The following is a 24,128-nucleotide window of genomic DNA, read 5'->3' on the forward strand; positions in this document are numbered from 1 at the left end:
CAGTGGTCAAATGCTTCCTATGTCTTGACTTTGACCTCTACTTAGGAATTTGGGTGGTAACACTAATCTGAATGAAACACATCTCCCCGCTGGGAGGGAGCACAAAGAAGATGCTTGTCCCCTTTCCCTGCTTCCTGCGCTCTCCAGTGGGGACGAGGGTGAGCTGGAAGGTGAGGACAGGTGAAAGCAACACGGGCTTGGTAGCAGGACCCATGCTGGGGGAAGTGGCACCAGCATCCCAGCCTAGGGGAGAAGAGAGGTACATGGCTGGTGGCCCTTTGATGACGGTCACACTGTATGTCACTGCGTGGGTCTCCCCAGAGATTTGTTTTGGGTGCTCTGTGGTTGATCAGGTTTCGGGGCCAGAAGCCAATCCTCCCCTCCTGAGGCCTGCGTAGTCCTGTGTTGTCCCTGGTGGCTGGATGGGGCTGGGTGTGTGGTGGGCGGGGAAACCCGTAGCTTTAGGTTGAGGAACCCTGTGTAGGCAGAGCCCCAGACAGTCTCACTGCGTGGGCTGGAGCGAGGGATGTCTTGAAACTCAACATTAACCCTCAACCCCACGCCCTCCACGAATTCCTGTTTCCCGTGGCAGCTCACTGCCCCCGCCTGTCAGCCACATGTGGTCAAGGAGGCTGGCTTCAGCAGCACCATGGGGCGGGGGCTGGTGGGGAGGTGCTCAGGAGCCACTCTGAAGCCAGTGGTCCGGGGTGAGACTCTTCTGTGTTCCCCTGACTGGAGCAGCACAGGTGGGACAGACGGGGATACAGGGCAGGAACATGCCCAACAGGTCACAGGCAGGATTCGGGGTGGGGAGGTTGTCTCTGGAGGGTTTTAACAGCCACTTTGAAAGGACGCCCCAGGCTCTTGTTGGGGGAGAAAGGCAGTGGAGGAAGCTGGCAAACCAGAGAGAGGTCAGTTTCCAGAGTCTGCACCAGTGGGGGCCAGATTCCGAATCTACCTCATGCCCAAAGTGGCAGGATTTGCAGAGAGCGTGGTTGTAGGGGTGAGAGAGAGAGAGAAGAGGGGCTACTCCAAGGCTTTTGGCCTGAGTGACTGCACAGATGGAACTTTCCACTTACTGATTGAGAAAGACGCTCACGTTTGAGTAGATTCGCTGTTGGCCTTTGCTGGCCAGGCCCAATCAAGTCACCACAGGCCCCTGCCCCGCAGGCACCGTCCCTCCCTCCCAACAGCCCCGTGATGTACAGATGGAGAAATCCCAGGTTAGGGGACATGCCAAGGTCACAGAGCCTGAGAGTGCTAGGGCCCTGTCGGCTTTCCTGGCGGCCTTGGGACACAGCCATATCAAAATCAATCCGCTTCCCAGGGGCCGTGCCATGCCTCCCAAGAGACTGTTCCTTGAGCAAATCTAAGCCACCAGGTCCCCTCTGATCAGGGGAAACAAAACTGTGGCCCCATTTTCAAACACATGGGAAGGACTGGGATTTGGGAAAAACACTTATGTTGTAAATCGTCTTCAGAAAAAATATACCATTTTTATAGGCAAGGAAGGAAAAAGCTCAAAACCAGTCTCTTCCACTCAAATACCTCATTTCCCAGTGCACCGAGTAGAAATGAGAAATTCTGCTTCATAGAGGGAAAAAAAAATCTTAATTTCTGTCTTTTCCAGAAAAACTTGTCTTAGGACTATTTGAATACATAACTGACAACAGAGGGTACAGCCATTAGATGACCTTGTGATTTCAGCAAAATGTGTCTCTCTAATGCAGCTCAATTATGATTGTAAGTTTATAAAACAGGGAAAGATTACAGGAATATACATTAAACCACATCAATGAGCGCTACTAAGAAAAAAAAAATTAGTTCAGCAGACAGGTACCAATCAAATAATCAATACGCAGGAAACAGCTACATCACCCTGCTTTAAGAGAACCAAATAATGCTGCAATTGGATTTACTTTAAAATTTTCCACTTGAACAAAACTGACAGCTGTATTATAATCACATTTCCAGTCACTTTATAAGATACAAATTTCATTTCTCCATATTTCTACTTCATTTCTGAAAAGGGGCCAGCAACATTATTCATCAAGCACACGGAGGAGCCGCCTAATTCATAGAGAGGGGGGAAATGCTGTTAATCCCATGTTTTCTGTCCTCTTAGAGAATCGGTAGTTGAATTTGAACATGGTTTTCTCTGATCAGTCTCGTTCAGGGTCCTGGAGAACCAGGAGGAGCCAGTGGAAAAGAGTGCAGCATTTTAGTTCTTAGGTAAAATGATGTGGGGTATTTCAACTGTTGAAATGAAGATCATCTACATGTTCAGAAAGCACCTGGGTCAGTTTAAGACTCTTGGTCTAGTTTCAAGGCAGGGGTGGTGGTCCGCACTGGGAGCCTGACTATCCCAATGTCTGGTAGTGATGGACAAGCATGGTTCTTAACTCACGATCCAACGTCCTCAAATTACTCAAGACAACATTTAGAAATGCCACTTTCATGTTAATGAAAGTGCCTTAAGCATTTATGAATAATTAAACATGCTGCTAAAGCTCTAATCGGTTCAATCCAACGAGCCTTCTCCGAGCGCCTACTATGTGCCAGACGCCGTGTGAGCGCACCAGGGAGATGATGGGAGACCCCCCGACCGCGGGGCTGGAGCAGGACCCCAGGCTGCAGGTCAGGTGAGGCACAGGTGGGGATGTCCACGGGCAGAGACGCCGTGTGCACCATATCACCTTTTAGGGACAAAGAGCCCTGGGGGGAGGCGGGCTGGAGAGCCCCACACTCTCCTCTGGGGGGTCGGCATCAGCAACAAACAAGACCGTTCTCTGGGGCTCCGCAGCCGAGCACTTGAACTAACTTGCCCCCAAGGAACCATCGGGGTCTGAATCAAGCCTCCCCTGCTGATTTCGGGTCTTCGCCAAGCAGCCAGCACCCACTTTCCTAAAAGTCATCTTTCCATGAGACTTGTCTATCTAGCATGCCTGCGTGGCCGCCTCCACTTCGCAGTGCATCCCATGGACAGAAAGAGTCATGGGGCTTTTGGTTCGTCAGAACTCCTACAGAAAACCTTCTAGCGGGACAAGTCATCCCCCGCCCAGTGTGGGCGATGAATGCTGGTGACTGTTTCTATGAGGAAAGCCTGCACCCACGGCAGGTGAGCCCGAGCATTTCTGCAGGAATTCTCTCTCTGATCTGCAGAGCAGTCCTGACGGGAGCACTTAGAGGAAGAACGGCTCAGAGAGGTTCCCTGGTTTGCGCAAGGTCACACAGCTGGGATTCAAACTCCGTTTTTTTTCTGAATCCAAGGCCCGGTCCCTAAACGTGACACTCCTTGAATTACATGCTGGATTTTCAGGGACTCGATTTCTCTCCTGCCACTTTCTTAAGCTTTTATTTTGAAAAAATTCAAACTTCTGGAACGGTTTAAAAAAGAGCACAACAAACATATATGTACCCTCCACCTACAAGTCACCGACTGTTAAGGACTTAGCTGCCTTTGCTTCCTCTCTCACTATACCCACACACTCACATTTTTATTTTGTGAGTCATTCCAGAGCTTCAGGCAGCATGACAATGTACTCAACACTGCAGTCTGTGCCTCCTAAAAACAAAGACGTTCTCCTGCAGAATCACAGTGCCATTATCACACTAAGGCAATAATGACCTCAAATTACACGATCCAGTCACAATCTACATGCAAATTTTCTGTTTTCATTTAAAAAAAAAAAAAGTGACTTGTTCCTCTCCACCCAAGGTCCAATCCAAGTGGACAGTGTCCTGTCTCCTCCTCTGTTTCGATCATCTAGAACGATAATCTAGAACTGGCCCCCTCCCCAGTGTTTTTTCCCTCTTTATCATTTATGCAATTTTCTAATTGTTTTTGTCAGGATGAGGCATGTAACAACGATCAAGTCATCAACAAAATAAGGTAACATAGAGAATTTTCCAGAACGGACAGATGGAACCACAAAACTATCACTGTCCTTGCAAGAGAAGCAAATCAATGAGCTCACATTTTCGCGACTTAAAATCAAGCCACTTGCTTGCGGAGCTTCAGAATACTGTCGCTGGCGAACAGCATCTCAGCAGTCAGGTGAACTAGCCAGGAACCTCCACAAGGCCTACAAGCTCTCGCCTGTCAGGACAAGGGGGTGAAGCACGCAGAGTGCGAGGACCTGTGGAAACGGGGAACACTGCCAGGTCGCGCATATCATTCATGTTCATATCTATGGACAAACAAAAAGGTAAGAAAGAGGGGGGACTTGGCCCAAATTCAAACACAGATGAAGTACAGGTAGGGTACGGTTGTCACACAGGTTAGTGCCCACAGCTGCACTTGTTCTGGGGGAACGAGTGGTTTGCAGGTGGGGGGCAGAACCAGAACAAAGGCCCTGGGGTGGGAATGTGCCCAGTGTGTCTGAAGAAAGGCAACACTCAGCTTCTCGGTCACTGTACAGTCAGAGTGGGAAGGAGGCCGCTGTGAGCCAAGGGAGGACATGATCTGACTTATGTTTTGGAAGACGACACTGGACACTGTGTTGAGAATAAATTGGAGGGAACAAGGCAGAAGCAAGTGACTGGCTTGTGAGACTGGCTACTACAACAATGTAGGTGACACAGATGGCCAGGCAAACCAAGGGCCAGGGGTGCAGTGGAGAGGGGTGGTCAGATCTGGATACGGCTGGAGAGAGGGGCTGCAGAGTGGCGCTGACCGACTAGGAGGCAAGCGGGAGAGAAAGAGGGGAGTCGAGGATAAGCCCAACATTCTAGGGCCTGCATGGGGCTACCACTGACCGGGAGATGGGCAGGCTGCAGGGGCACGTCTGTGAGGAAGCTCGAGCCCCACTGTGTTGGCGTAAGCAGGAGGGGCTGAGTGGGCGGCTGGGGTTAAGTGGGGGCCCGCGGCAGGAGACAGCACGTGGGTGGGAAGCACGTCCGCCCCTGGGAGGAAGCAGCCCAATGCTGCTTGCGGCCCCAAGGGACCAGACCATTTCAGATTCAAGGTGGGAGCTACCTGGGTTTGTGCGACAAGATGTCTTGATTTTAAAATGTTGCAATTCACGGAAGATTGCCAGACACCAAAGGACATCTGTGGGCCTAAGAGCCAGCAGTCTGCAACCGCTCTATACCGCTCTCGCTCTGCCTTACAATAATCAGGCAAAGGTGAGTGCTGCTACTCCCACTTTATCAATGAGGGAACCGAGGCCAACATGTACATCGATTTGTCTCAGGTTGCATGGTGAGGAAGAGGCAGAGCTGGCAGAGGCCAGGTCCATCCTCTCCTGAGTCTGTATTTTTCTGGGACCCGGGGCTTCCTCCATACACTCACTCCCTTATTAAAGAGGCAGGCCCTGGGCTAGAAACAGCAGGGGGAGAGCTGATGGGAGGTCCAGGGCAGCTTGCCTTGCCAGGAGATGAGGACAGCCGAAATAGCATTACTGTTGTTAATAATTAGCTTCGAAGGCTTGATGGGTTGGGTTCCAGAGAACTAGCTGAATCAAACAGGACAGGTCTCCATGCAATAAACAGTCCACGTGCCTGGGCCATAAAGCAGAACCCAGGCGCATTTGAAACCCACTGGCTGGGGCAAACCAGGGTATGCGAGAGGCCGCTGGGTACTACTTTTCGGACAATACTCTGGCAGGATCGGTCCCACAGGCCTGGCCTTGCAACAGGGCTCCCTGCTGGAATGCTGTCCCTGACCCCATAAACCTACCCTCATACTGAGGCCAGGGAGGCCCCTTCTGAGATACACACGTGGATCTTCTCACCAGGTAAAAAACACTTGTCACTGTTCTTAGAAGAAAGCCCCAGGTCCCTGATCCACCTATGAGGCCTACATGTTGGGCCCTGGGGCAATCTCAATCTCACCTCACCACCCTGCCCTACCTGGCCACACTGCTGCTTCTCATCTTCCTTAACTCCCCATTAACCCCAGGACCTTTGCTAGTGCCACACCCTGGGATGCTAGCACTTGCCCCTACCTCCAGCCCTCAGATGGGTGCTCGCTCCCCCAGAAGTCTCCCTGACCTCCAGACAGGTCAACCCCTGTTACCTGAGCTCCTTGGCACAGTGGCCGGTCTGCCTTTGCTCTGTGTGATGATGTCATCGGTGTTCACCTCCCCCACAAGACTGACCTCAAAAAAGAGAACGCTTCTGCTCCGGAGATTGGTCTGCACTTGAATTATTTGAGGAACAGACCCCATTAAAGCCCAGGACACAGAGGCTTATTTCTTGGAAAGTCTGTCCCTTGTTCAGAAGTGATGCCCTTCCTACTTATCTGGGATTAACAACGCCCTTTCTTTTATGAAATGATAGTTCATAAATGCTTTAAAAAAAAAAAAAAAGACTTGGTAACACAAAAATTGGCAATCCTGTCCCCAGAGGTTGTGTGGTATTTTATTTTTGTTCTGACACTTCCCTGGGCTGTACAGTCCCAAGGTCGGGGAACCACAGGGAAGGACTCTATTCTACAGGGACGGACTCTATCCTACAGGGACATTTTCCAGGCCCCCTCACAAGGAAGCCTGCACCTGGCTGAGGAAGCAGACCTGGAGTGCGGGGACCGGTTTATGTGCCGACACTTCTCTGGAGGCTTGGGATCCCCCCACATAGACCACGGGCTCTAGTGAGGAGTTGCTGTCGCTGTTGTGCCACAGTACAAGGGGAGATGCCAAGAGCTATGCAGTGGTCACAGGAGTTGGCTCAGCCAATGGAATGTCACCAAACACGGGAACTCTGAAATTCATGACTGTCTGCGGAAAACCACTTCTGAGGAGAATGTGGAGAGGGTTCCGATCCTCTCCCGGGACATCCCGGCTGGGCTACCTCCCAGCACCTCTTCTCGGCCCACCCAACTAACCTTCCTCACCTGTTTGGAACCAGCCCCTCCTCCAGGGCTGTCCCCCTGGCTTACAAAATCGCTGTCTCCTGATTCCTCGCTGCCCGCACTGTCCCCAGAACCCAGAGTCCAGCTGGGTCTCCAGCATCGCCAGAAAATACCATCCCCAGACTGTGGTCCCATCCCCCGTTCCGCACTGTTCCTGGCCCCCCGAACCCTGCTGTGCCTCCTAAATGGCCTCCTAGCTACCACACCAGGCACTGTTCAGGCACTTCACGTATATTAACTCATTTACTCCCATTATACAGATGACAAAACTGAGACACCAAGACATTAAGGTACCTGTCAAAGGCCACAGGTTGGCAAGTTACAAGAGTAAAGCTGGGATTTCTCACCAGGCACAAGTCTGGCTTCCTAGCCCCTCGAAATGGCTCACAGGCCCCTGCTGGGACCGTGGGACCTGGCCATTCCAGTACACTTTCAGGATCCATGTCTCTGGGAACCCTGAGATGGCTTCCCACTTCCCTGGACCTGAGATCTGGTTCATCTCAGCCCCTCTCCCCCTGACTCCTCACCCACTGGCCCCACCCAGCTCTCAGGTCATGCTCTCTCCCACCTCCCAGCCTTACCTCTGCCATCCCCTCTAACTGGCGGGCCTCAGTTTTGCATTTCCTCAGAATCTTCTGGTCCCTCCCTACATGGCAGCTAACCAGAGAAGCCTTCTCTAACCAGGGTGGGAGATCTTCCCTCCCAGTTACTCTCTAGCACAGACCCTGTTTGTCACTTCCACGGACCATCTCAAACAACCCATAAATACCTGTTGGCGGTCCTCCCATCCCCATACCCCGCAAAGCAGAAGCACCACGGAGCGGAAACCAATCACACCGCTCGTTCCCTGTGACATCCCAGCTCCCAGCACTGGGTCTGGCATACAACAGGTGCTCTACACGTAGCAGAATGAGCCACGGGTTTTACAGAATGGTTCTCACGAGTGGATTTAGAAAATCCGAATACAAGATGAGGTGTGGGAAGCACGTGGTGTGGGGACAACACGCACCTGCCGGCTGGGAAGAGGCTGGGAAAGGGACTCAGAAGTTTCCTGAGCATGCCCGGTATCTACTTAGGATATTTAGATAATGGAGGAATTTCTCCCGGCTGTGATTGGCTGTATTTTCTAGAAACAGGCAAGACTCCTTCTGGAAGGCTCTGACGCCAGTGCTGGCAGGAACCTGGGTTCTTCTCACAGCCTTGTCCTCAGGGCATGCCCGGGGACTGCTGGCCAGTAGGCCCGTGAGGGAACACACAGGAGTGCCCTACCTGGATGGGGAGCACCTTCCTTCCTCTGGGCCCAAGCAGCCCCATGCTGTCAGGATATGCTCCTCCAAACATTGTTAGAGCAGAAAACACCCACCCCCGGAGCCCAGCAGTTCACATTGGACACACTGATCTGGCAGCCGCATGGGGGCAATGGCTGGCTCTCACCCCCGAGCACCTGCTACGCGCCAAGTGATCACCAACGTGATCTCGTCTGATTTTCAGTGGCTCTCTCTGCACACCTTTGAGAACCATTTTCAAGGGCAGGCCACTGAGCCTCAGGAACATGAAGGCCCCAAGCTGGGTCACAAGACCGACGACCTCCAACTACCCGAGGGGCAGCCAAGGCGGGTGTCAGTGCAGCCAGCCAGCCCTCCCTCCTGCTCCAACTCCACCCAGAGCCACAGCAGGGCCGGGGAAGTGCACGATCCAGAACGGCAGGGACCCAGTTAGTGACAAAGAGCAGCCCCAGGTCCTTCTCTGTGAGAGAAGTATTTATAGATGCAGTGACAAGATGTCTTCCATTGGCTTTCCTACACTCGAGGAGGGCCGAGGTGGGGAGGTACTCTGAAAAGAGAGATGGCGGAGCAGATGGAAAGAGACGTAGAGCAAGACTAATAACCCTTGAAGCTGAAGGCGGGGTACGTGGAGATTCACGGTGCCATTCTCTCTAAAAGTCTCATCTATTTTATCCCGTCAAGCTAGCCTTCTCTCCCCACCCCCTTCCCTCACGACTGCCAGGCCCTGACATGGGCCCCACACCATGCTCCTCCCCAGCGAAAGCGAAACAGGCTCGAGCAGTCAGCTCTGCCTCCTTTGCTTGGGGGCGGGGGACGATGGCCTCCAGCATGCTCCTGGTCCAGGGCCACCCTGTCCGAGCACACCAGGCACACCTGCCCAGAGGCCCGTGGCTGGTGAGCAGACTGGTGGCTTCTGTGTACTCGTACACCGTGGTTTCTTATCAGAGGGCGACAAGCTCAGTAAACACACTTTAGGTCACCTCTCCTGGCGGTGCAGAGCCGGCGTGCCTTTGAGCCTGTCCGCCCACATCACGTCGCCTGCCATAAAGCCGACCAGCTCCCAGCATTTCTCCCTGAGTCAGCTTTCTTCAAATCACGGCGCTCATGAGAAGCATGCCCAGCTTCCAATCATTCGGCAAATATGAATGCCTTTGCCTACATTACGATGTTGCTGGTTATTTTATATACTTAGAGGGCATTTTGTGACATACGAGGCATACCGATTTTTCCTCACTGGAAGGTCAGACGCTCCCGCATTTAAGAACAATCACTGGGAGAGAGATACAAAGGAAAAAGAACACAAAATCCAATGACAACACATGCTATCTTATTCTAGTACCATGTGCTCAAAAAATCCATAATTCCTAGTACTTTCTGGATGGCACTCTCTTAAGCAAAGACATAATTTGTGACCAGGCTGGGTAAAGACAGACAGCCATTACTTTCTTAATGGCCAACTACCCAAAAAGGCTCAGTTAAGTGATCTCAACTAGCAATCTAATCAATTAAAATTGATAAGTGAAATACTTTTAACCTTTATTTCAGCAGGCTATTCCTGGGGGGCTGGTGCAGAGAAGGAAGGAATGTGAATTCCCAGCATAAAATTTAATTCCATTTCATGGAGAGGTCCCTTTGAAAGAAAGCTATTTCCCTCTTCCCTTGACTCAGATCAGAGAAAGACTGGTTTATGGTTCTCCGCAGCCAACACAATCAATTTAAACCCTTAGAGAAATCCTCATGGCAATTTCTCACGGAGGAAAGGACCAAAGGAGATAAGCACAGATAGCACAAAGGGGACACAGCTTCTTTGTTCCTCCGAGAGAGAAGAAGAAAAGAGAATAGGAGAGGGCAAGAAGAAATTAGGGACACCTGGAAGGCTCAGTTGGTTAAGCGTCCAACTCTTGGTTTTGGCTCAGGTCATGATCTCAGGGTCATGAGATCAAGCCCCGAGTCGGGCTCTGAGCTCAGCAGGGTTTCTGCTTGAGACTCTCTTTCTCTCTCTCTGCCCATGTCTCTCAACTAAATAAATAATTCTTAAAAAACAAACAAAAAAAAGTTAGACAAGAGGGTAAAACCCGTAATAATTACAGGGAATTTTCTATTTGGGGAGAATGCTCTCTTCTTTCTATGCCTCACATTTAATTAGAGGTAACACAGCATACGGTTTCTTGAGCACAGTCAGATGCTAGACACTATGCTCTGTCATATAATATTTCATATTATATTCTGCTCAAGTCTCAAAAGAAGCCCATCATATAAGGAAGTTCATCACCATTTTCCAAGTGAGGAAATGGAAGTTGTAGGGGTTTCGATCATTCATTGTGAATACACAGCAGGCGGCATGGGGGTCACATGCCAACCCTCAGTGGTCTAGATCATGATTGCTTGTCGCACAACTGAACACTTTTGTTCAAACTCATCCAACCGTACACTAAAACTTAGTGAATTTTGTCGGGTGTAAACTGTATTTCACTAAAGCTGAGTTAAAGCTGTGGGGACCCTGTCCTCACCATACACCACAGAGAGTGGCCATCCGCCGCTCCTGCCTGCTCAGCTTCCATCTCTTTGTGCACTTCCTTTGACGGCAACCTCCCTCCTCCCTCTCACATGAAGAGGGCCCCACTTCTCAAGAAATGGCCCCTACTTCCCAGCTTGGGGTTCGCCACATGACCCTGGCCTTGCCCAGTTGATGAATCACACTCCTCTGACAACAACTGGTTCAGGGATGGCCCACCAACCCATGCCAGGCCAGAGAGCCCTGCTGTGGACTTCCACAGGAAAAGGAAGCTCTGTTTCTGTCAGGTCTGCTTAGCTGGTTCAGCAGGATTTGGAACTGCAGATGGCCACCTTGTTGCCACCTGGTGAGAGCCCTCCCAAAGATGAAGCCGGAACAAAGGGAAGCCGAAACAAGACAGGGTGGCAGCTTCCTGATGATGCTGCTTGAGCACCTAGATCCAGCTATGCCTGAAGGCAGACATACTCCTGGAATTTTCAGTGACACCAGCCAGTTCCCCTTTCTTTTTCCCTAAGCTCACCCAAGTTGGGATTTCTGTCACTTATAACCAAAGAATCCTACCATATCACAATGCCTCTAAGAAAGAGAAAACCACCTTGACCATCCATGTGCACCTGCCCTTCAGCAAATGGAGGAAAACAAGAGTGGTATGCATGTGAGGCGGATTACAGGGGCTCGACCGGGCTTTGGCCCACTGGCACTTTTAATCACAGCCTCATGCTCAAGCTGCTGAGGAGAGCATGGCGCACTGTGTGGTTAGGGACGAAGCCCACAGCTGCAGGCTGAGCACACACTTCTCCAGCCTCCCCAACTCCGCCTCACCTCCAGGCTGGTGATTTGCACTTCTGCAAGTTCTCCCCTTTTCCGCAGCAGAGGCCTTGCATCACTAGAATCCAGCAGAGACCCCTTACTACACAAACCAATCACGCTCCGGTTATGTGGAGGGCAGGGACGACTCCCCCTCCCCCCACACAGCTCCACCTGGGCTCTGGTAAGCAGAGCCCGCAGATGGACTGCCAGGGGCCCAGGAACAAGGGCCCTTCTTTGAGTCTGACAGGACGTGCACACTCTGTTAGCTTTTGGGACAGATCAACGGCGGAAGCAAACACAGGTCACACCCCGACCTTCCCCGTGACACCAGAGCCAGTGCGGCAGCGAGCGCATCCCTCCCTGCCCCTACCCGTCCATCCCCCGCAAGGGACTCACTCAGATCTAGCACGTCATCCGTTTTGATCAGGTCCTCCTCCCGCGTCAGGGGCAACTGGGTCTCGGGCTCCCCTCGCAGCTGCAGCGACAGGGAGCGGAGCATGAAGAACACCCGAATGGCCTGCGTGGACAGTTCAGGAGCAGAGGAGAACGAAACTGTAGTTATTCAGGGGAAGCACTCTGTGTGCAGAAATCACACAGGAACTCTTGATTTATACAAACAAAACCAAACAAAGTCCACTTGTCCCAGTATCATGGCCCTGGTGTTTCCGCAGCAAGGTAAATAAACAAATAATCGAAGGGTACAGGCAGTTTTTAGTTCTGCACAGGTCTGGACCACTTGACTTCAGCTGAGCACCTGTCCTTCTGCCAGGAGCTCTCTCCTAGTGCCATGTGACCTTCATGACACCCCTGTTTAGCAGGCAGCCCCATTTTGCAGACAATGCACTGGGACCCCAGGAGGCACATTGAACTGCCCCAGGCCACACATCTGGGGGGACTAGAACCAGAACTCTTTCTTCCAAGTAAACAGGCACAGAATATGGAAATCCAAAACACAAGTACTAGTGTTCCAATGTCCCGCCTAGTGAATGCGGGGGCAGGGAAGGCCGAAGAGGGTAAGATGCTCGTATGACTCAGAGCCAGCCAGACTCCATGAAAATCCTACCCCTGCCCCTCCCGGAGTGAGGGCGTTTGCAGCACAGTCTTAGCCCCTGGGCCTTACCACAGCGAGTAGGCTGTGGATGGGACAGCAGCCCTGGAGCCTGGCTGGTATGCCGTGACTTCAGTGCTCCAAGTGCCCCTCAGACTGCCCAGCCAGCTTTCTGGAGGCAGAGTCAGCTCCGTCAGCACAGGGATTCCCGGCCCGTGGAAGAGATGCCTGGGTGGCATCCAGTATGGCCATTGGACATTCCCAGAGAGCAGGAAAAAAGCAGAATTCCCAGGCCCAGACCCAAAGAAGTTGGTGTAGAAAACAGCTTTTACCCCGGACCCAGCATGCTCTGAGAGCATCCCACCCCTGGGTTCTAGATTGGGGCTGAGTTGCCCACCGACGACAGACTGGGAAGTGAGGTGCAGCCTTTCGGAGAGGCCACCTCCATGCCACTTGCCCTGCCACACAGCTGATGGGCCTAGCTTCTGCATGAGCCTGAGGGAAGCAGCCCGGGAGTCGGCCACGTGAGCTCTGTGTTGGACTTGCTGGGCAAGGCCCCTGACCTCCGTGAGCTTCGATTTCCACATCTGTGAAATGGGGGCGGCAGTCCCTGCCCCGCAGGGCTGCTAGGAGACTCTGAGAGAATGCTGGGGGAAGTGGGGAGCCCCCAGCATGTGGGCAACCATCTTTTCCTCCAGCCACCCACTAGCTGGGCACGGGGGAGGGCATGGGGACAAACCACTGTCGCCACTGGTGAGCCACACAACGATGAGTTCCAGCCCACTTCTGGTCTTCCTGTTTATAGTTCCAAGGCTACAGGCCTGGCACACGGAGAGGGGAGGCTACCCTTCCTAGGACAAGGTGCCTCCCAAAACAAAGCGGGGGACAGGCCTTGCACAGGCTCCTGCTGACCCAGGCAACAAGGATGCCCACCAGGACATTTAAACCCAAATCCAGTCTTGGCCTGGAACTGTCAGGAGACCTGAGCCAACGCCTCCCTCTCCTAATGGAGAAAACTGGAAGAACACGATTCTACCTCCTGGATGTATCCTGAGGCCCCGTGTTCCTCTCAGTCCACCAGAAGCACTAGGGAAAGATAAGCCTTTGTAGTATAATGATGTGGGGGGCGGAGCGGTGGGGGGGATTAGCACTGATCTAATTGTCCTTAGTTTTTTACAGTACAGCCTTCCTAATACATCTGCAACAATCAAAAGAAAAAGAAGTGCCGTTCCATTTTTTAAAAATCGAAACCGCTTCTATTTATTATGCGCCCAGAGTGTGCCAGGCACCGGGAGCACCTTACTGCAAGAGGGAACTGCTATATGGTAAGAAACAGAGCCGGGAGGGGCAGAGCCATCCAGGTCCATGTGGCTGGGGCTGCCTTCGCTGGGCTTGGAAGCAGCGGTATCTGATGCATGTGCCCCTTAACCAAGCACACAACACCCCCATGCCTGCACCAGCCTGACTGCAGGAAGCCTGAGATGCGGGGGGCGGCTTGAAGATATGGCCATCTGAGCTCTCAAGGAAGAAGTCATGGCCTTGGATGCGAGGAGGAAAGGCCCACTGGTCAGGTCCAAACAGAGGGAATGGTTCATTTCAGTGTCAAAAATCCACTCCTCTCAAAGGTTCTAAAGGCAAGGAAATCAAGCAGGACCCTTGGTAGGGGGTGAGAAAAGGAGAAACATGTGTGGCTTTCTGCACACCATCACTCTGAGAACCAGAAACCTCCAACAGGAAAGGAATTCAGGGGTGCTTGGGTGGCTCAGTGGGTTAAGCCTCTGCCTTCGGCTCAGGTCATAGTCTCAGGGTCCTGGGATTGAGCCCCACAGTGGCTCTCTGCTCGGCAGGGAGCCCGCTTCCCCCTCTCTCTCTGCCTACTCTCTGTTGAATAAATTTTTAAAATCTTAAAAAAAAAAAAAAAAGAAAAGAAAAAGAAAAGGAGTTCAGAATTTGGCTCCTAATTTAGACCTTTTTGGTAAAACATAGCTTTTGTTCTGGAAGCAACACATGAAAGATATTTGTAGAAATACAAAATAATAATAATAATAACAACAACAATACAACAATAAAAATCTGAAGAATATGGAAGACACTGACCAGCCCCACAACTTTGAGAATTCACAAAAGAGAGATTAAACAACAGGATGAGGGTCCTCAAATCCATCGCACAGACCCCTAAACCATAAGCACCCCATCCCTGCCTACCCAAGGCCTGCCAGGGATTGGCAGGGCTGGACCGTGTCATCTCCCTAAAGCGTTTTAATGACCCTCTGTGGTTCCCATTGTACAGACTGGAAACCAAAAGCTGGGGATGTAAGGCAGCCTGCCCACGGTGACTCAGCTAATAACCGGACTCCAAAGTCTGTTCTTCCAGCCATATGCCTTTGCCTTCAAAAGATTTAAGGCTTGGGACCCAGGCTTTTATTGAGCGCTGCTCTTTACTCTGCCAAATAAACATGCACTTTAAAAAGTATTAAAATGGAAGAAGGAATTATTGCTCTTTCTGATGCTTCCCCACAATGCCAGGAAGACGGACTCCGGATGCGCACATTAGTTTTGGAAAGGGGTGACAGCTGAGCATGCTCGGATATAATCAAAATGCTCATCCCCTGTGCTCCAAGGTACCTGGGAGCAAGCCCTGCAGCTGTGTGGTAGGGAAGGAGCCCCCTAGGTGGGGGGGACAGCCTCAGGGTCAGACCATGCGAGTAAATCACGTGAATTCCCTGCGCCTGGGCTTGAGTTCTGGGAATGGGCTACCCACCGGCCCTGATCTCGGGGCCTCCCCGGAGGTGCGCCCACAGAACCCTAGGGCAGCCCTGGATTGAGCACTCAGGTCCAGCCCTCTCTCTGCTTCCCTTGTCCCATTTGTAAGCCACGGAGTTCGGGCAGCTGTCACCCGGATGAGGAGCCCACCAGGCTGCGGAAGTGGCTGTGAGAAACCAGTCACTCCTAAGTGGGTGCCGAAGCAGGGTCACCTGGGCCCAGCCCGCTGTGAAAACCCCTTTGGCAAAATGGAGAGCGTCACGCAGAAAATGTTCATGCCCCCGAACCAGAAATTCTACTTCTGGGAACTTTTCCGAAAGAATTAAGCCAAAAGAAAGAAACCCTGTGTTCGTGAAGCCTGCTCACGACAGTTTAGTTGAAAATAATGAATCCTGAGAGCACCAGAATGTCTAGCAACAGGAAAATGCCTGAGTAAGTCACGGCAGAAGTCGCCAGATAAACTTTCTTACAGTAAGAAATGTGACTTGAATTAAAACTGCGTCCCAGCACGGAAAGCTTCTCGCTGTACAAGGGAGAGAGGAAAGGAAAGGCTGGAAGGAAGACCACGACACTCTTCCTGCCACCATGAGAAGACGTGATTGAACAAAGACAGGGAGGAGACCCGAAAAGCGACGAGGCCTTGTTTGTTTAGGGTGATGAAATCACGGGAAGTTCTTTCCTTCTACTTTCGAAACCCTGTGAGATGTTCTTTAATGTGAAACACACAGCCAAAGAATAAAGAAATAGATCCTATTTCCTCGCGGGCAAGAGCGATCAACACCAAAACTGTTGGTGGTTTTACATGGGAACAAGGAACAGAAGTCAGGGACAAATAAAGCTTCACGGGACTCTATTTCATAATGGCTTCCAAGATTACCACAGAAAGATGGCCGGTGGCTTACATTCAGATTTTGAGATTCACCAGAAATTTCTCTCCCTAACTCTTCTCTACCCTGGAACTTCAGTAGATGGCTAAAAACTCTCTTTCTTTCCCTCCTGGGACACTAGACCACTCTACCCCTGTTTAACCAACGTTTCCTAAACTCTTCGGGCCTGCCGGGCACCTTACAGCCCTCTTTCTTGTCTACTTTGGGCAGGAGCTAAGAGATCAGACACATGAGGACTTGAGGCTCAGGGAAGGTAAGCAACTTGCTCAAAGGCACAAAGCTAGAGCTGGCATTGAACCTTGGCTGGTCCCACCAGCCTGGGCTTTTTCTTAACTGCTTCTCTCAGCTGCCCCTGGGATAGGTCGAGCCACATCCCCATTTCTGTTTCCATGTTCTCATCAGATGCCAGCAGTTCCCATGACCTTCGTTTCAATGTGAACTCCCCTTAGCAGCTAGCATGGCTCAGGGGCACTCTTGCCATTTGGGTATTATTTTATATTATTTGTTCACAGTCTATTCTTGCATTCTGCACAGTGCCTGGCTCCTAGACAGCCACTCAACAAATACATCAAATGAAAGAAGGAAGAGAATAAATTGCAAAATGCAGGAGGGATGTCATGACTTTTGGTGTCAGTTGCCCCCCTGTGGCCTGCAAGGCCTGACCATCTTCCTCTCCTGTCCCCTCCACTCACTTGTCACCCTGCTCCTTGAACTTGCTACATTCTTCTGCGTCTCAGGGACTCGGCACTCACTGAGCCCTCAGCCCTGTTCATTTCTGCACCCTCAGGCCCAGCATCTAGCATCTAGTAGGCATCCAGGGGCTCTCTGGTGATTGAATGGAGGATATTTTACAAGTTAGAAATGATGCATTAGTAAGGGGTGTTTGAACTTCTTTAATAAGCCCTTAAAGAAAATAAAAGGTGGGATTTCTGAAAAGTGTCAGCCTCCTGAAAGTTAAAAGTCTGCTTGGTGGGGAAAAAAAAAGAAAAAGAAGAAAACCTTTGAATCCAAAAAGATGAAATGGAATGTTCTTTGGATGAAAGCAAAGAACTTGAAACAAACCACATAAGCCCTCAATTGCTTGCTAAACCATACACTTCCTTCAGCTCAAATTCAAAGCACACTGCTGTGTTCTGTGTTTGAAAGGGACACAGGAGCTAAGCTTCTGGACGATTCTAGACAGCTGCCTTGGAACAGGAACCGGACTGAGGTGAGTGGCCGAAATCTTCCTTCAGAAGCAAAGGGAAGTTTCTCTCAGGTAGATGGCTTCACTTTGAGATGGTCAGGGCCGTTTTATAAATCCTGCCACCTTCTCTCTGGCTCTAAACCCAGGGACCCTGAGACTTGAGGGTTGATTGTATAAACTCGTAGGACAAACAAAGGCTGAACAAGAGACCCCAGGGAAGCCCAAGGGCTCTCGGCCTGTGTTTCAGGCAGAGAGGTGGGCGGCACAGCCCTGGGAACTTACAACCAAGTGAGATGTCAGGGCCAAAGGGACGAAGGGAACCCCTACCCTTGAGAACTACTATTAGCCTCTGTGCCCTGCCTTTCACTGAGTCTCCACACTGACTCTGGCAAGGCAGGTATGTGCTGCTTTGAGATGGGAAAAGGAGCCCCAGAGCCCAAGCGACCCTCCCTCTGCCATATGCCTTAGCCTTGAATTTCTCCCATCCTCTCCTGTGGATCAGGACCGTCCACCCCAAGCCAGCAGGGCCTGATGTCGGGATCAGCTAACAAGACCAAGGTCCTCCGTGGGCTCTAAGGCCCGGGAGCCTGGCCCCCTCCAGCCTCATCACTTCTCAAAAAGCCTCCCTCACTCTGGGCTCCAGCCATGTCCCCTCCCTAGGGGAGCCGGAATGAGCCACATCCGTCTGGGCCTTTGCCTCCCCTGCTGCCCAACCGATCCTGCTGTTGCCTGTTCTGCCCCCCTCCCCAGGGAGGATGAGGGGCTTGACCTCATGTTCCTTTAGCAACAGCCTCAGCCACACAGACTGGCAACACCCTCCCTCCCTTGCCCTGCACGTGGACTCCTTGAGGACTGAGGCAGTGTATGTTATGTCCCTGGTGTCCAGCACCAAGTAGGGCTAATAGATACAATGAAGGGAGCAGTGGGAAGAAGCAGGTCAGAGCGGCTAAGAGTGTGGGCTCTGGAGGCCACGCTGCCTGCACGGAGTCCTGGCTCTGCTACTTATTAGGTGGGGGACCGTGAGCAAATCACTTGATCTCATCATGCCTCAGTTTCTTCCTCTGCAAGATAGGTTCCTATGATGCCAACTTCCTAGAACGGTGGCAGAATTCCATGAGGAGGGTCAGACAAAGAACTGGTATGAACGACACATGTGATATCAAACATGAGCTCATCTAAGTGTTGAGCAACTGGGGCCCCGGAGACCAAAAAAGAAGGCAGAGTGCAACCCAGAACAGCAGCTCTCACCACCCAGAGCCTTCCGGGCCTCTGGTTCAGGGGACAAGGTGGGCCTCGGGGACAGGACCTCTGTGCTAGCCTCGCCAGGGAACATCTCTGAGGCCAACCAAAGGGTGAGCATACCCGCCTGTGAACAAGTTGCCAGCATAACCTGTGTTTGTCAGAACCGGTCCTAAGGTACTGTCTGATGCCATGATGCCCAGTGCAAACAGTGCCACCCACAAACACACTCGTGGGCCCGGCCACGGGGCCTGCAGGGCTGCCAGGGAGCCCGAGGAAGGAGGGTGTCACTGGCTCAGACGGGGTGGGTCCTGCCATGAGGTCTGTGGCTTTGGTCAGAGAGAAGGCAATGTTCAGTGACTAACACACACAGGTCGGCTTTCCTCTGCAGTCCCCTCCCGCTCCGAGGCCTCCGAGGCAAAATCACCGCCCAGGTGGAGGAAGACCACGGAATCCTCCTGTTGGAGGCCAGTCCAGCAGGTCCCTCCTGCTTCTCAAAATCCCCAAATTAACACCTCGGCCGCTCTGGTCAGATGGGGATTAGCTGAGCAGCAGAGGGCAAGGAACTCATCTAATGCATCCATTCATGTCTCCAGGGAATGATTTTCTAGGAAGAGGTGATGGTGCTTTCTAAGAAAGAAACTGATCTTACACGAGAGATAAAATACCGTGAACAGCCCGCCAGCCAGCTTCAGAAAAACGGTGCTGATAAGGGACGCGCACTCCCACAGGGTTCTAAGAACTCGTCTGCTTTTCACACAGGGGAGCAAGCTGGCTAGAGTCACGGTCTCAAGTGCGTGTGCCTCACCCCCAGAGCCCTCAGATATCTTACCATGGTGCTGTGGCACCGTCTCTGGGGGTCCCGAGCCCCTCTGGGAGGGAGTTTCACACCAAGGCCTCCCCTGCCCTCGCCTGTTCCAGACTCAGAGGCGGGCCCCCAGAGCTGGGGGCTGGGGCTCTGCTCTGCACCAGCCAAGGCAGCCTCCCTGGCCCTCACACAGGGGAATCTCAATCCTGCTTCGGCCAAGGGCAGCTCACCTTGGGAAGTTCCTCCCAGTGGTGGGACGCTGGTGCAGGGTGGTATCCTCCGCCCCTGTCCCAAAGTGGGTTGAAAGACAGGCTCTTGACCTGGTCAGATGGCGGCCCAGGAGAGGTGGGTCCCGCCTGCGCTTACTCACCCGCCGGGTCTTCTCCACGTCCCCACATGGCAGCCGCTTCACAAAGTCGATGCCAGTCAGTGGCGTGCCCGTGGGGGGCAGGAGGATGGAGGCGTCCATCATGAGATACTCCACGTTCATGGGCTTCATCTAGAAGAGAGACGTCAAAGGAAACCTCACCAAAGGGAGGAAGAGGACGGAGCAGGTTACCCAAGCCCCTCGCCTGCACCGCGCACGGCAAGTGAATAAAGCGAGCCCACGAGAAGGCTGGCGTGAGGTCTCAAGGCAGCCCGGAGTGTGAGACATAAGCCTTTGTTTCCCAAGACACGGATTTTTTCCTTCCCTTGAGTGGCAGCTCAGACACTCCCGAGAAGCTGCCTCTGTGCTGTGAAAAGCTGTGGTCTCCCACCGGCTCATTCCCCCACACCCGGCCAGGAGCGGGGCCCTGATCGCAACCCGCCTCCCTCTCTGTGCTGTCAAGGATGACGAAAGCAGACGTAGTGATGGCAGCCCCCAGTTATCGTGGACTACGGACTGCGGGCAGGCGGCGAACTGCAGGCTTTGTCTGCATGATCCTACTTAATTCGCCCAAGGACTCCACAAGGGATGTTTCCCGATCTGCTCATGGGAAAACAGTGACTCAGCTGGTGGGCGGCAGAACTAAGACACAGACCCAGGCCTGCCCTGCTCCAGAACTGACTCCTGCCACATGACCACCATCCCCCTTCCCTGCCTTGTTGTCTTTACCTGGGATCATACGACAGAGCCACTTATTGAGCATCTACTAAGTGCCAGGTGCCAGCAGGTCTCACTTCCTGCTGGACAGCGCTGTTTGCTGATGCTGTTCCTTATTACAGAGGGGTCAGTGAGCTCAGAGGAAGGGTATCAGCCCACAGCCTCTGGGCCACATGGGAACAGAACTGTCTGCCTGCTTCCATACCACCTCCAGGAAGTCTCTGATTACTATGATATTTGGTAACAACATCTCCCCTCCTGGAACTCTGGAACTCTGCTGCATCAATACAGAGAGTGAATATCCACGTGTTTTGGGACATGGACACTTCATTTCCCTGACATCATAAAGGAATGACATTTCTCAAGGTAAATTTCCTAAAGAACTAACTTTACTCCTTCAAGCATTCCATGCTTTTTTGTGTGTCCTTTTGAGTTTTGTTTTTTGTTTTGTTTTTCAGAAAGTGGGCTTCCATCGTTACCACACCCTACATACAGCTGACTGACTACCCAGGACAGTTGTGATGAGGGCCCCGCTGTCTGGGCTAGGGAGCCGAGGAGACACTTACTGCATGCTGCCTGCCTTTTTCTTGTGGCCTCTGTAAGCAGATCTCCTGCAAAGCCTGGGGTGCCCCACCCCAAATCCCTTTACCCCAGGGCTGGGTGGTGGAGCCCTGAGCTACATCGGGGGCCACCCTTGGCATCACCTTCCGGCAGTGCCTTCCAGCCTGCCCGCCGCTCCCGAGCAGCCCCCCCACAACCTGGAAGCCGCCTATGGCGGGAGGGAGAGGAAGCCGATATGAGTAGTGCATACACTCTCCGGGGGGCATCTCCTAGGCACCAGAGCCCAGGCGCGGGTGCGGGACCCATCTCACAGCCCGGAAAAATGAACACTGAGAACGTAAGCAACCCACGGAGGTCAGGCAGTTAGTAAGTAGCACCAGCAGAGGGGCGCCTCGGTGGCTCAGTCAGTTAAGTGTCAGACTCGTGGTTTGGGCTCAGATCGTGATCTTACGGTTGTGGGATCCAGCCCTGGGTCAGAGTCGGCTTGAGACTCCCTCCCTCTCCCTTTGCCCCTCCCTCTCTGCCCTTCGCCCTGATTGCACACTGAGTGTACACTCTCTTGCTCTCAAATAAATCCATTTTTAAAAAAGGCAGATACTGAGCAGAGGTTTAGGAGCCTGAGCTTTTCCACATCGTCAAGTGACATACGAGCCTTATGTTTCCAACAGGAAACCGAACTATGGAGAACTGTGCTGCAGAACAGGACGTCCCAGGGACAAGCACCACAGCAGTTAACCCCCGAATCCACTCCCCTCTAGCGACCGGTCCAAAGAGTAGAAGACGGACACACTCTCCCAGGGGCTGGGGGAATAAGGGGGAGCAGTGACCATCTCCAGGTGAGAGGCACGCCTGAGCGGCCCGTACACCACCAGAGCAGGCCTTGGGCACTACTGTGGTATTTCTGGAGATGATCTATGCCAACTGACGTCTTCCCTGGAACAGGCTCTGCAGAGGCCTTGGAAGTGCAGAGAGCGAGGACGTGGTTAGGACCCAGCAGTCCACACCCGGTGAGATGAGCTTGGGAGCCCCGAGCCACTTAGAGCAAGCGCTTTTGTCTTCGTGACACTTAGGTTTACTACAAACTTCTTGAATCACTCCCCTCTTTGATGAGCAATGTCCACGAAAAGGACATTTATCCTCTATTTACTGAGTGCCAACTAAGGGTCAGATGACAGGGATGCATGGAAATGAACAAAATGGAGAAAGCTGTCATCTTTGGAACTGATTCTTTCCCATGACTGTGCCTGATGGATGGAGGAGATAGGGCTGATGCTGAGCCGGTGCTGTGGACTCAAGGACAAGCAACACGCTAGAACATTCTGGAGGCACGGCAAAGGGCACTGGAGGTGAACTGCTGGGCTTTGGAATCCTGACTCTGCACCTCACTGGCTGGGCAGATGTGGGGCCTCACTCAACCTCTCTGATTCTTGCCTCCTGATCGGGGCGACAGGAGCAGTAAAAGAATGAACACATCCAATGTGCTCTACACTCCTGATTCGTATCAAAGGGAATCTTCCCAACCCATCTCTGGCACAGCCCACAGAGGGGGAGTGGGGGACCATGTGAAATTTCACCAGTGGTGGGGATCAAAAGGCACCGCTTCTGATTCACCTCCCCACCAATCTCAGCCGGAAAGACCCCAGTTAGACGGTGTTCTCCCAGTTCCGCAGGACGAGTGCGTGGGCCCCCATGTGCGTCCCAGCCCCTCACTTACTGTCATGCTCCTGTACTCATCTTCAAACATGTCCAAGAAAATTTCTTCTCCCTAAAAAGAGAGGAAGGGAGAGAGATGATGCATATTTCTTTCCGTACACACCAAAGTATTACAAACCCCAGCTCACGGCTGTTGGGGCCATCTGCTTCTCAATAGTGATTCTCGTGAATCGCCAGGAAGGACGACACACACACGAACACCAACACACACGCTCAAACGAAAGCCCAAATATCATATGGCACTGCTCAACATTTCTCTCTTTTCTTTTTCAAGCATGTAGAGTTAGAGTCCTTCTGTCAAGGCAGTGAATTAGAACAACAAAAAGAACACCATACGTAATGAAACTACAAAAGTGGGTGAAGTTACGAGTGTTTCTCCATCATCTGCGTGTTGAGAACAGGTGGAGAAATGAGAAGCCTGATTCAGGGGCCACGTTAAATCCGTGGGGCTCCCACCTCAGAAAGGCGGCGTGTAACGAAGCATACTTAACGCTGCAAGTACACAGCTCACCCTGGTCGTTTCTGAGGCACACCCGTGAGGCCCCACGGCTCTGCAGGGCTGCGGTGGGTAAGACTCTGGCTCGGAGACTCACAAACCAGGGGCCCAGTTGCAGCTCTCCCTCTCAAAACCCCCCTCTGGTTCGCTGCAAGACTGGAATGACAGCCCACATCTATGCGGGTCACTGTGAGGATGTGAGGGTTTGCCCGAGTGAAGTGCTGGCTGCAGAGCCTGCCCCTGGGTCGGGGCTGGTAAATGCTAGCACTCGTGGTCACTATGGTCACCCCTGGATGGAGCACAGCCCAGGAGGGGGAGGGAGAGATGCAGTTGAAGGCACCATGGCTATTCAAACTGTCCTCTCTCCTGAGTCCTGAATCTAATTCTCTCTCTACAATTGTCAGAACTACAGATAAACTTGAATATTCTTTTTTTTTTTTTTTAAGATTTTATTTATTTGACAGAGAGAGATCACAAGTAGGCAGAGAGGCAAGCAGAGAGAGAGAGAGAAAGAGAGAGAGGAGGAAGCAGGCTCCCTGCCTAGCAGAGAGCCTGATGCGGGACTCGATCCCAGGACCCTCCGATCATAACCTGAACTGAAGGCAGAGGCTTAACCCATTGAGCCACCCAGGCAGCCCAAACTTGAATATTCTTGCATGGCAATAAGAACCATGTAAGAACCACAGAGATCGCAACGCTGAGAAGATGCAAAAGCTTCTGAGATATTCTACTTTGGGTATAACCCTTATAGGACAAAAGAACAACCTGGGTAGGGGGAAGAGAGCTACAATTCAAATACAGCTCTCCTTAGGCTAAAGATAAATCCTCTGGGAAAATGCCTACCTATGTATCTCTGTCTTTCTGGGGGTAGAGCGAACA

The 24,128-nt window shown here is 52.2% G+C and overlaps 1 protein-coding gene across 9 annotated transcripts in view; it reads right to left on the reverse strand.

The window, feature by feature from the left end:
* The window catches only part of CLEC16A (C-type lectin domain containing 16A), a 215,145-nt gene that overhangs the window by 97,237 nt on the left and 93,780 nt on the right, over positions 1–24,128 (reverse strand). For all 9 annotated transcript variants that reach the window (XR_009407029.1, XR_009407030.1, XR_009407031.1 and 6 more), the window contains 3 exons: positions 22,755–22,805; positions 19,766–19,894; positions 11,861–11,981 (listed from right to left, as the gene is read on the reverse strand). Coding sequence is in view for 6 of the 9 variants with exons in the window: in XM_059415313.1 (XP_059271296.1) it covers positions 11,861–11,981; positions 19,766–19,894; positions 22,755–22,805 (301 nt within the window). In the remaining 3 variants the exon portion in view is untranslated. The remainder of the gene's footprint in view (positions 1–11,860; positions 11,982–19,765; positions 19,895–22,754; positions 22,806–24,128) is intronic.

Source organism: Mustela nigripes, chromosome 11, assembly GCF_022355385.1.
Source record: "Mustela nigripes isolate SB6536 chromosome 11, MUSNIG.SB6536, whole genome shotgun sequence".
Lineage (NCBI taxonomy): Eukaryota > Metazoa > Chordata > Mammalia > Carnivora > Mustelidae > Mustela > Mustela nigripes.